Here is a 13,841-nt window from a genome sequence, read left to right as displayed (position 1 = left end):
AGAGAGGGTTTGCAGGGCAAATAGTGAGTTCAGTTTTTGACATGATGATTTTAAGATACCTATGGGGCATCCTGATTGAAATGTCTAATAGGCAGTTGGAGATGCAAGACTGGAGGTAATGGGGGAGGTGTTGCTAATGTTTTATTGTATGAATCAGCAGATGGCTCCTATTCATGGCTGGTCATTGTCTCTGTGTTCAGCTGTCTCAGATCACTGACTTTCCTATACTGGCATGAAACCTAAACTGAAAATGATTGAAATTGTTTGGCAGAAGCAGAAGATCCAGACGAGGTCTTTCCAGTGGTTGTCAGGATCTACTTCTTCTTTTCTTGGTATTGTATGAGTCCACAAACCATTGCTTGCCTGTCACAGTTCTGAACTCAGTACAGGATTATCTGGTCTTCTGGGTTCCTTAGGGCTCAAGGATCTACAGTTGGATCCCACTGGCCTAATAGTGAAAGCTCAATAGTATAAGTTATAAGGGTTTTTTCTTTTTAAACTGAAGGAGGTGATATTAGACATCATTAAAATGGTTGTTAATTGAAAAGGAAAATAAAATAAATAAATCACAAAGAAATCACATGCATATCCTTGGCATCCCTCATGCCTCATCAATACGGAGCTATGTAAATCAATGACTAGTTCCTCCATTGTTACTGCATTCCTTTATTTCCATCCAGGGTGAATATTAAGTCTGATTTTTGGTTAAAATCAAGCAACAAAATCATTCTTTATCTTCTTTTCTCAGGCTTGGTTCAGTGCACCTATCAGGGACACATCAAGAACACAATAATCACTAGTGGTCTTCTAGCTAATCTGGACTAATCAATTCCCTAGCGCTTTGGATTTATCAATCCCCCAAACCAATGGCTTTTAATAACCAGACATGGGTCACTGAATTCATCCTACAGGGCTTTTCTAAAAGCCCTCACCTTGAAATCCTCTTCTTTTGTCTCTTCTTGTTCTTCTATGCCCTGGCTCTGATTGGCAACTCACTCATCATTGCTTCAGTTTGGGTCACTTCAGCTCTTCATACACCCATGTATTTTTTCCTGATCAACTTGGCCATGTTGGATATCATTTGCACAACTACAGTGGTGCCCAAGTTGTTGGAGAACCTGGTGGAGGAGAAGAAAGCCATCTCCTTTTTTGGGTGCATGACCCAGGTCTACGTCTTTTCTTGGGCTTTAGGTTCTGAGCTCCTTCTTTTCACAGCTATGGCTTATGATAGGTATGTGGCTATTTGCCGACCCCTGCATTACAGCACTCTGATGAATAAGAAGATCTGTGGAGTTTTCGTGATTGGACTGTGGATTATGGGTGGACTGGATTCTGGAATGCACACAACAATGCTAGTACAATTATCTTTCTGTGGTCCTAATGTCATTGATCACTTTTTCTGCGAGATCCCCCCAATGCTCCCCCTCTCTTGCTCCTCAACAAAGGTGAACGAGCTTCTGACACTTGTGACCGACCTATTCTTGGGTGGGACCAACTTCTTTCTGACCATAATGTCCTACGGCTTTATCATTGTCAACATCTTGAAAATCCGGTCTGAAGAGGGGAAAAAGAGGGCATTTTCTACCTGTTCCTCCCACCTCATGGTGGTCACTATGTACTATTTTGCTGTATTTTGTGCCTATATAAGTCCAAGTGCTAGCTATTCTCCTGAAAAAGGGAAGGCCATGGCTGTGTTGTATACCACCCTGAGCCCTGCTATAAATCCACTCATTTATACTCTGAGGAACAAAGTTGTCAAAGCAGCCCTCAGAAAACTCTTTGTGAGATGCTTCTCATTTTAAGGTGCCTTGAAATGTCAGTGCATCTCAGATTCGGGGTCCTTTCTCTGCCAGGGAGTCTTAACCAGGGATCCATGAACTTCAAAACATTTTCTTGATAACTGTATTTCAGTGTAATAATGGTGGCCAGATACAGTGTTGGACTTGGAGGCAGGAAGATCTGCCTTCAGATCCAGTGACAGGCACTTCCTAGGGTGAGCAAATCATTAACTTCTGTCTGTCTCAGTTTTCTCATTTGTACAACGAGGACTGTAAGAGCACTTATATCTCAGGGTTATTGTGAAGACAAAATGAGATAATATTTGTAAAGTACTCTGCAAACATTAAAGAGTTATATAAATGGCATAATTCTTTGTAATCTTATGTATTTGATTTAAAAGAATGATTTTGAGAAGGGGTTCACAGGCTTTACCAGAGTACCAAAGAGTTCTGTAATAAAAAAAAAAAAATTAAGAACTCCTCCTCTGAATAGTCATAAATAAAAGGAAAATGAAAATCACTACAAATATAAACTTTGTGATCACTAATAATGAAAACATAAGTATAACAACATGTATTTTATGTTGCCATTTCATTTCTTTTGATTAACCTTTTCAAAGTCTGAAATATCAGTGACTCATAACCCACTCGTAGATTCTTGGAATGGGATTGGAATATAACATTTTGCCTAATCTACCTCCATCTTCAGGAACAACAAAGTCAAAAATCAACCTAACAATAATGTTTTCTTTTTGTCTTTTAAACATGTAATTTATTTATTTTTCATTTCTTAACATTCACTTCCACAAGAATTTGAATTCACAATTTTCTCCCCATCTCTCCCCACCAGCCACCCCAGGACAGCATGCACCCCATCCACCCCTTCCTCCAGTCTGTCCTCCTTTCTATTACCCACCTTTCTTCCTTCTCCCTTCCCCCCATTTTCCTGTAGGGCAAAATAGATTTCTATACTCCATTGCATGTGTAGCTTAATTTACATTTGCATGCTGAAACGATTTTTAAGATATATTATTAAAACTTGGAGTTCCATATTCTCTCCCTCCCTCCCCACCAACCCTTCTTGAGAAAATAAGCAATTCAATATAGGTCATACATATGTAACAATGCAAAGCACTTCCATAATAGTTATGATGTAAAAGAATAACCACATTTCCTTCTATCTTATCCTGCTCTCAATTCATTCCATTCTCTCTCTTGGCCATTCCTCCCAGAATAGTGTTTGCTTCTGATTATCACTTTCCCCAATTTGCTGTGTCTTCTATTATCTTCCTTCTTATTTAGTTATTCCCCTTGCCTTCCTGCAGGGTAAAACAGATTTCCATCTCCAGTTTAGTGTGTTATTCCTCCTTAAGTCAAATCCCATGAAAGTAAGGCTCAGTTATTTCCTTTCATCTCCCCCCTCTTTCCCTCTTTTATATGAGATGATTTGCTACATTCTATCTCTCCCTTTCTCTTAGTCCTAGTACATTCCATTCAACAGTAAATTTTATTTCTTTTAGGTATTTTCCCTTCATATTCAGCTCACCCTGTGCCCTCTATGTGTGTGTATATATATGTATATATGTACACATGTGTACACACACATATATACACATACATATATATGTGCACATACACACATACACCCATGTACATATGCATACCTATATAAATATAATATACACATGCATACCCATACACACCTACATATGTGTGTGTGTATACACACACACAAGCACACACACATATACATATTCCCTCTAAATACCCTAATAATGATGAGGGTCTCATGAGTTACAAACAACATCTTTCTATAACTTTACTGGGTAGGTGATTCTTGGTTTTAATCCTATCTCCTTTGACGTCTGGAATGTCATATTCCAAGCCCTTCAATCCCTTAATGTAGAGGCGGTTAAATCCCGTATTATCCTGATTGTATTTCCACAGTACTTGAATTGTTTTTTTCTAGATGCTTGCAGAATTTTCTCCTTGACCTGGGAAATCTGGATTTTGGCTACAATATTCTGAGGAGTTTTCCTTTGGGAATCTCTTTCAGGATGTGATCAGGAATTCTTTCCATTTCTTTTTTACCCTCTGGTTGTAGATTATCAGGGCAGTTTTCCTTGATAATTTCTTGGAAGATGATGTCTAGGCTCTTTTTTGATCATGGTTTTCAGGTAGACCAATAATTTTAAATGATCTCTCCTGGATCTATTTTCCAGGTCACTTGTTTTTCCAATGAGATATTTCACAGTCTTCTATTTTTTCCTTCTTTCGACTTTGTTTTACAATTTCTTGGCTTCTCATAAAGTCATTAGCTTCCATCTGCTCCATTCTAATTTTCAAAGAACTACTTTCTTCCATGAGCTTTTGAATCTCCTCTTCCATGTGGGCAATTCTGGTTTTTAAAGCATTCTTCTCCTCATTGACTTTTTGGACCTCTTTTGACATTTGGTTTAGTCTGTTTTTAAAGGTGTTATTTTGTTCAGCACTTCTTTAAGTCTCATTTAGCAAGCTGTTGACTCACTTTTCATGATTTTCTTGCATTGCTCACATTTCTCTTCCCAGTTTTTCCTCCCCCACTCTTCATTGATTTTCAAAATCCCTTTTGAGCTCCTCCATGGCCTGGGACGATTTTGTACTTTTTTTGGAGGTTTTGGATGCAGAAGCATTGACTTCGATGTCTTCCTCTGATGGTATGCTTTGTTCTTTCTCATTTGAAAAGTTGGAAGAAAATACCTTTCACCGAGAAAGTAACCTTCTATACTCTCATGTTTTCCCTGTTTTGGGTATTTTCCCAGCCAGTTACTTGATTTTTGAGTCCTTTGACAATTGGAGGCTATACTACACTAGGCATCAGTGGTTTTGTGAAGCTTTTCTCTGAGATATCTCTAGTGATCTGCAAGTTCTCAATTCCTTCAAGGTGGAACAATCAAGGGAGAGGACTTCACTCCTCTCCTCCTCTGAACTCTGGTCTGTTAGTAACCACAAGCATGCTTTTCTGCCCTCTATGTATACACGCACACACACACACACATATATATATATACACACATATGTATACACATACATATACACATACATACACCCATGTACATATACATACCTACACAGACACAGACACACATATTTATATGTATATGTATATATACATACATACCCAGGGAGTAACATTCCTTTTCCACAGCCACCACCAGCTCCACAACACCAGTGCTCCTTCTCACCCCAGGACCACCCCTCAGGGCTGAGAACCCAATCATCTGCTCTATTCTCCAGGATATTTAGGTTGAATGATCCAAAAGCTATTGCTGTTGCCCTGGGGACAGATGTGGGACCAGATCAAGCTTCCCTCTCACCCAGGTGAAAGAACTTTGTTAATGACCTTTGAAACTGTCTTTGGCATTTGTTGGTTGATAAATCTGGGAACCACATCTGCTACCCATGATACCACCCTCTGAAGCCTGGTCCAATCCTATCTGTTCCACATGGCCCAAGTTGAGCTGTGCTCTGCCCTGAGCCTGGGGTGACAGATCTTTCCTGTCAGCTTTCCAGGCTGTCTTGGGCTGGAAATCTCTTTCACTTTGTCGTTTTGTGGCTTCTGCTGTTCTAAAATTTTTTTTAGAGTCAATTTTTACAGATATTTTATGGGTTATGGAGGTATAGCTAGAGCAGGTCTGTCCTTCTACTCTGCCCTCTTGGCTCCACCCCATTATAGAGTTTTCAAAGTTAATAATGACTCAGGGAATCTAGAAGATCATTATAATTCCTACCACTTCAGCTTCTGTGGTTCTTTCAAAGCTCAGTTTCTTTTCACTTATTTGGTTTCTTTTTTCTCAACTCCTGCCTGTTTTCCCTCCAAGCCTTGGGGGGCTGATTTTGAGTAGGTATTTTGCATGGTAGGTCAGTGTTCCAGGACACATGGTGTTAATTGGATTGCTGAGGGATGCTTCAAGCTCTCTGGGAATGAACAGGTAGCAAAGAGAAGCAATGCCTGGGCTGAGCAGTTGAGAAGGTGGTTGCTCTCAGTCAGAGGTCTGACAGTCCATGTGAAACAAACAGAGGCCTTACCAGCTTTTTAGTATTTTCTTAAGTCTCCAAAGGCAAAGAGTAGAGGGAATAGAGCATTTAAAATGGAGAACAGGTTGGAATTTATTCAGTGTGCTCATCCATGTATCTAGGCTAGGTTCAGAGAAAGAATTATAGAGAATTATAGATCTGAGTTGGGAGGGACCTCAAAGGTCAGCTAGTTCCACCTTCTCTCCTTGTATATGAGTAAATTCAGTCCCAGAGACATCTGTGATTGGCCCAAGGTCATCCAGGTAGTGAGTGACAGAGGCAATATTAGAGCAGAAGTCCCTTGAGTGCTTCCCTTTTCAACGTACCACATCTCAGGTTAATTTTGTGAGAACGAGTGGATGGCATAGGGAAGTCTGAGTCCTAAGCCTTCTTTTTCAGATCAATTAGGAAGCATTTATTAGGTGCCTGCTTTGTATATACATCCATATATACATACATACATGTATATATGTATATACACACATACATATATATGTATATATCTTGTGGAATTGAAGGAACATTTGCATTTCATTGTATAATAAAAACGACAATTGCACATGAAACTTCAAATTTTCAAAATTCAAATGTATATAAAATAATTTTATATGTACTTCTATTTATCAATTGCTTCTCTGGATGCAGATAGCATCTTTCTTCATATGTCCTTTATAGTTAAGTTGGAATTTGTAGTAGTCAAAATAACAGTCATTCAAAGTCATTCTTAAGGTAATATTGCTGTTTGTGTCTACCCATGAACAATGAATATTTCTCCAAATATTTGTAGCTTAAGGTTCAAATCATGACAGTTCCTTATTGCTTGTATGATGTAGCAAAAGTCATTTTACTCTTCTATCCTTCAGTTTTCTAATGAATAAAATAATATAATCACAGGTTCCTTGTACAGATCGAATGATACACAGGCACACAGAAGCACATACATGCACACATATATGTATATATTTGCAATATATTTTTTCTCCTCCTAAAACATTATATACACGCATAAGTGTATATGTATGTGCAGATAGGTATGCAATGTTTATTATTGAAATGGGATAATATTACTAAGCCAACCTATACAAATAGCACTTTAATTGGAAGGGAGAAAAATTTTAAGAGCAAAGTATTTGCCTTCCAGATCAACACTAACACTACATATATGTATGTATATATATATGTGTATATATAGTATATATGTGTATATATGTATATATGCATGTGTATATGCATAATATGCGTACACATATTCATACATCCATGTGTGTGCATGTGTGTGTACATGTTTGTGTGTGCATGTGTGTATGTGTGTGTAGTTCAACCATTTAGTCATGCTGACTGCACTTGACCTCATGGACTTAGTCCATGGTGTTTTCTTATCAAAGATATTGGAGATTTTTGTTATTTCCTTCTGCAGTGTATCTTCTTTTTACAAAAGAGAAAACTGAAGCAAAGAGGAGCAAAGTGACTTGCCCAGTGTGATATAGCTAGTAAGTATTTGAGGACAGATTCGAATTCAGATCATCCTGGCTCCAAGCTCCAAACCTGATGTACTTGCTCTCTCTGTCTGTCTGATGTGTGTGTGTGTGTGTGTGTGTGTGTATGTGTGTAGATGTGCATATGTATATCTGTTTATCTATACACATTTTCCCTTCTTCCCACAAAAAATGACATTTGCATAATTTGGTAAAACAACATTATCCCATTTCAATAACAAAATTTGAGCCTTGCCACAATTCTATGAAGTAGAAAAAATATTGATAAGTCTGGACCACTAGACTTTTGCCCAATGGCAGAAAACATAGAGTTCTTATGTCTCTGTCCCATGAAATGACTTGCCTTTTTGGAATTCTAGGGATGGCATCAATCTCATCTCAAACATACCCTCTCTCCTTTTGGTGTATAGAGTATAAGACTTAGAGTTAGAAGTAGCCAAATTCAAATCCTGCCTCAGCCATTTATTTGATATTTGACTTGGAGCAAATCACTTATCCTTTTTTAATCTGCTTCCTCATCCAAAAAATGAGACTACCTTACAGGGCTGTTGTGAAGATCATATGAGATAATATCTATAAAGTTCTTTGAAAACCTTCATATTTATGACTAGAAATTTTGTGGGGTTACAAGGCATGTTTCTAATCCCTTTAATTATTAGTCTTTCATCATCATCATCATCCTCAGTAGCAGCAGCAATAGCAATGTCAGCAATAACAACAACAACAACAACATAAGGGAAGCAGAGGAACTTCTTATTCTTTCTCCTTTTACTTGAAATTAAAGATTGCCTTAAAGATCAGTCTGCTTTTCTGGTTTTAGAGGAATTGATCATAAAGAACAGGGGTCAGGCCTTTTCCGTATCACTTTTCTCTAGCTTCCCACATGCCAAGAACTGAAAGTTCATTCTCTCCATGTCTGTTCCCTTTCCTGAAGCCTTGATGTTCCTGTTGCCAGACCCAGAGCTAAAAGAGATCTCAGAGAAATATGAAGAACGCAGTTCCAAAGTACCTTTCATATTACTCTTCTTTACACAGTTCTAAGTGCTAGAGCCACAGAGACAAAATAAAATAACTCCTGCCCTCAAGATTATATTCTAAATGAGTGGAGCCAAGATGGCAGAGTAGAAAGATGCACATACACTAGTTCTTCACCACAGCCCATAAAATTCCTGTAGAAATAGACTCTCAACAAATTCTAGAGCAGCACAAGTCACAGAACAATGGAATGAAGCAGATTTCCAGCCCAGGGTGACCTAAAAGGCTGATGGGAAAGGTCTGTTGCACCAGATGCAGATTAGAGTCCAGTCCAGCATTGGCCATGCAACACAGCTCCAGGAGGAGGACCTAAGCAGGCCTCAGGGGCAGAATCCCCAGCAGCAGTAGCAGAAGTCTTCAGATCCCTGAACTCACAGGTGCAAAAGGTCAGTGAGAAGGTTTTTTTCATCTGGCCAAGAAGGGAGCAGGGTCTTCCCATAGCTCCAGCCCCAGGCAACAGCAGCAGAGGCTGCATCGGGCAGCCGCAGCACCCATAAGAGCCCACATCCATTGCTGGATCATAAAACCCGTGGGGGCACTGAGTAACTGATTCTTAACTCAACACTGTATGGCAGCCTTGCCCCCACCTAATGTTCCTGGAGGAATTGAGCAGGGGATCTTTATCTCACATTGAATGGTAGCCCTGTCCCTGTCTAAAGCCCCTGGAGGAATTGAGCAGCTTATCTGAATCTCAGCCCCCAGTGCTGGCTTGGTGGAACTGGAGGCCAGGTGGTTGTGGAGAGGAAGTTGGGCACAAAAGTTTCTGGGTACAAAAGTGTACAATGAGGAGGAACTGAGATCTTACAGATCCCCAGAGCATACCATAGTCTTGGCAAAGTACCCAAAAGACAAAGAACTAGTTGGGAAAATGCCCAAAAAAGGGAAAAAAGTTAGATTATAGAAGGTTACTTTCTTGGTGAACGGATGTCTTCTCCCATCCTTTTGGATGAGGAAGAACAATGCTTACTATCAAGGAAAGACATAAAAGTCAAGGCTTCTGTATCCCAAACATCCAAAATAAATATTCAATGGTCATAGGCCATGAAAGAGCTCAAAAAGGATTTTGAAAATCAAATAAGGAAGATAGAGGAAAAATTGGGAAGAGAAATGAGAGAGATGCAAGAAAATCATGAAAAGTAAGTCAACAGCTTGCTAAAAGAGACTCAAAAAATGCTGAAGAAAATAACACCTTTAAAAATAGACTAACTCAATTGGCAAAAGAGGTCCAAAAAGCCAATGAGAAGAAGAATGCTTTAAAAAGCAGAATTAGTCAAATGGAAAAGGTGTTTCAAAAACTCACTGAAGAAAATAGTTCTTTAAGAATCAGAATGGAACAGATGGAGACTAATGACTTTATGAGAAACCAAGAAATAACAAAAAAACCCCAAAAGAATGAAAAAATGGTGGATAAAGTGAAATATCTCATTGGACAAACAACTGACCAGGAAAATAGATCCAGGAGAGACAATTTAAAAATTATGAGACAACCTGAAAGCCATGACAAAAAAAGAGCCTAGACATCATCTTTCATGAAATTATCAAGGAAAACTGCCCTGATATTCTAGAAATAGGGGGCAAAATAAATATTGAAAGAATCCACCTATCACTTCCTGAAAGAGATCCAAAAAGAGAAACTCCTAGGATTGTGGCCAAATTGCGGAGTTCCCAGGTCAAGGAGAAAATATTGCAAGCAGCAAGAAAGAAGAAAAAAATGAGTATTGTGGAAATACAATCAGGATAACCCAAGATCTAGGAGTTTCTACCTTAAGGGATCAAAGGACATAGAATATGATATTCCAGAAGTTAAAGCAACTAAGACTAAAAACAAGAATCATCTACCCAGAAAAACTGAGTATAATACTTCAGGGGAATAATGCTCTTTCAATGAAATAGAGGACTTTCAAGCATTCTTGATGAAAAGACCAGAGATGAAAAGAAAATTTGACTTTCAAACACAAGAATCAAGAGAAGCATGAAAAGGTAAACAGGAAAGAGAAATCATAAAGGACTTACTAAAGTTGAACTATTTCCATTTCTACGTGGAAGGACAATATTTGTACCTCTTAAAACTTTTTTCAGTACCTGGGTAGTTGGAGGGATTATACACACACACACACACACACACACACACACACACACACACACAGAGCACACAGGGTGAGTTGAATAGGAAGGGATCGTATCTAAAAAATGTAATTAAGGAATGAGAGAGGAATATACTGGGAGAAGAAAGGGAGAAATGGAATGGGGCAAATTGCCTCTCATAAAAGAGGCAGGAAAAAGACTTTTTAATGGAGGGAAAAGGGGGGAGGTGAGAGTGAAAACGTGAAGCTTTCCCTCATCACATTTGACTCAAGGAAGGAATAAAATGCCCACTCATTTTAGTATGAAAACCTATGTTACAATATAGGAAAGTGGGGGAAAAGGGGTTAAGCAGCATAGGGGGATGATGGAGGGGAGGGCAATGGGAGGAGGGAGTAATTAGAAGTCAACACTCTTGATCAGGGATAAGATCAAAAGAGAGAATAGAGGAAATGGGGAGCAGGATAGGATGGAGGGAAATATAGTTAGTCTTACACAACATGACTATTATGGAAGTCATTTGCAAAACTACACACATATGGCCTATATCTAATTGCTTGCCTTCCCAATGGGAATGAGTGGGGAGGGAGGAAGGAGGAGAAGTTGAAACTCAAAATTTTAGGAACGACTGTTGATTATTATTATTCTTGCATATAGCTAGGAAGCAAGAAATACAAGTAATGGGGCATAGAACTTTATGTTGCCCTACAGGACAAAAGAGAAGATGGTGATAAGGGAAGGGAGGGATGTTGGAAGGGAGGGCAGATTCTTGGTAGTGGTAATTAGAATGCTCAGCACTTTGAGGTGGGGAGAGGGGAGAGATGGGGAGAAAATTTGGAACTCAAAATTTTGTGGAAATGAATATTGAAAACTTAAAATAAATAAATTTTAAAAAAAGAATATTATATTCTATTAGAGGAGAAAAGATGAACATAAACAAGTAATTTGGAGAAGGAGGCACTAGCAGCTGAGTGAATCTGGGAGGGATTTCTATAGAAAGTGGTGCTTAAGATGATTATGAAGGAAATGAGATTCTAGGAGGTGCAGGTAAAGAGAATGCCACAACCTAGTAAAAGGGTCAGCTGAGACTTGAGGTAAACTGAGTAATTCTTCCATGGAGAACTCACTGAAAGATAACTTAGAAGAATCACACAGGATCAGAAGGTGTTGAAGAGGTCGCACCCTATATTAACAGAGAGAAGAAATACCTACAGTGATGAGTTCATGAAATGAAAAACAGTCCCTTATGTCACATACAGATTTTAAACTTGCTTATTCAAATAACCCAAATAAGGATGTCATGGTGCTTAAAGCTGGTAAAATAAGAATTTTTTCAATAAGGAAAATTTCATAGTGTTTATGGGATATAAGAGGACTCTGTGTTTCTTTGCCAACACTAGGTCACTAAATCAGTTAGTAGTTATTAAGTATCTATGTGTCAAGCTCTGTGTTAAGTGCTTGAATTCAAAATTATTGGAGGCAGTGTCCAGCCTCCTCTACTGCATATCTAATTAACTTAGTGTATGAAAAGTTGGCACACATGAATTTATTGATTTCTCAGAATCTCCAAAGTACAATCTTTTTGGATATATTGGATATTCTACATTCAACATCGTCTAAAGACAAATTTCTGGGTGACCCATATTCAAGTCAAATCCCTATAGCTTGCTATCTCTGTGACCCTGGCAGGAGGCTTTTCCCATTCTTCTTTCTTCTCCCCTTGATAGTGACTTCTTCAGAGATTACCTTCTATTTACACTGCAAATACTGGGTATGTATAATTTTTTGTATGTTATCTCTTTATTTAGAATGTGAGTTCCACGAGGCAGGGATTGTGTTTTTGCCTTTCTATGTAGTTGCTTACAAAATTCATGTAACCCATTTACATATCAAGAATAAATGCTCATTCACTGACTTATAATATGTACAAAACCATCCCCAATAAAATAATCAGTGCTTAGAAAGACAACATACTAAGCAAATTCTATACAGTGAGAGAATGATTCCTGGGTAGAACAGACAAGAATTCATTGATCAGGAATCATGTGATCTAGAGCTTGAAAAATGGGTCCCACTACAAAAGGAAGAGATAAAGTGGTGTACATAATTAGACTTGGAGGAAAGTGTGAAGAAAGACAATGATGTGTGAAAAATTTGGGTTGCGATTGTAATAAAGACAGATAATTAGTCTAGTTTGCCTGGGAAATAGTTTGAGAAAGGAGCACAATAACCAGAGCAAATATAGTTTTCCATCTTCTGAGTCAAGATTATTTGTCATCTCCACGTAAGAAAGTGAATCTACTGAATGTGAAGGTGGTGGCTGAAATGATCTCCAAAGTCCTTTTTAGTTTTAGGGATCTACAATCAGGCCTCACATTTTACTTCTAGAAATGGGACAATCTAGGTTGATTTTCTTGTTTTCCTAAATTGCTGGGCTAGGGATGACCTATTAAGTTTTCTGGTGTCTCTGTAAGCAAAGGTTTTGAAGATATTCTGTTCTGTAATATGATTGTGCTAGGGAGCATTAATGGCACTGATGGACTGCAGGAGAGAATGGTAGTAACAGTCCATGTGGACATAGTTGGTATAGCCATTTTGGTTCAATAGTACTTCTGAGAGGCTTGAAATTTTCAAAACTTATGGTAAATTTGACCTAATTGCTTCCTTGGAGCATTTTGAAATAATGAGTCTCTCAAGTGACCTATGCCATCTAGTTCATGAAATGTGTTAAATAGGAAAAAAAGACAAATTTCTTAGTCATTAAGCACCTTATAAAGGTGGTACTTAAGATATGTCTCTATATCCCATGTCCTTTCAAAGGTCTATTTTAAAAAGGACTCAACAGTGGCCTTATATACCATTTCTTCCCTCTCTCCAAGTATTTCCTATTCTTGTGGGAAAGTCTATCATCATAAAGGCATAAGAAACAAGCATTGTTGCGAGAAGATTAATTTGCAATAAATGCAAGCATAAACGATGCAAATGCATGGTCATTCCATTTCGTCAGAGTTCTTATGCTTATATTGCTGTCAATTTAATGGTGTGAAAATCCGGAAAAAGACCTTCATTTTATTCACTAGTAAGCCAGTCCAATGTGAAGAATTACAAAAACAAAACAAAAGATGGATATCTGAGGGTGAGTTTGTTCCTGGCTTTCTTTTTTTCTACTTATAATTGATCACATGTTCATCTGATGCAGGCATGCTAATGATGTTCATTGAAAGAACTGGAGATGTTTAGCCTGGAGAAGAGAAGGTGAATGGGGTTGGTACATGATGCTGTAGCTGTCTCCAAATATTTAAAGGGCTGCTACGTGGAAGGGTGATTAAACTTTTTTTGGTGACTGAGGGCAGAATTAGGAGTATGAGATGAAAGTTGTAGAAGCATATTTAGG

General features: G+C 38.3%; 1 protein-coding gene across 1 annotated transcript; it reads left to right on the top strand.

Annotated features, from left to right (window-relative positions):
• Positions 1-866: 866 nt before the first annotated feature.
• LOC140514714 (olfactory receptor 13A1-like) lies at positions 867-1,802 on the top strand. Its single transcript, XM_072625159.1, has one exon. It carries the CDS (start codon positions 867-869, stop codon positions 1,800-1,802), a length of 936 nt encoding a protein of 311 aa, XP_072481260.1.
• The last annotated feature ends 12,039 nt before the right edge of the window (positions 1,803-13,841 follow it).

The sequence above is a fragment of the Notamacropus eugenii genome, chromosome 1 (assembly GCF_028372415.1).
Source record: "Notamacropus eugenii isolate mMacEug1 chromosome 1, mMacEug1.pri_v2, whole genome shotgun sequence".
NCBI classification, from domain to species: Eukaryota; Metazoa; Chordata; class Mammalia; order Diprotodontia; family Macropodidae; genus Notamacropus; species Notamacropus eugenii.
This window is presented reverse-complemented; position numbering and strand designations above follow the sequence as displayed.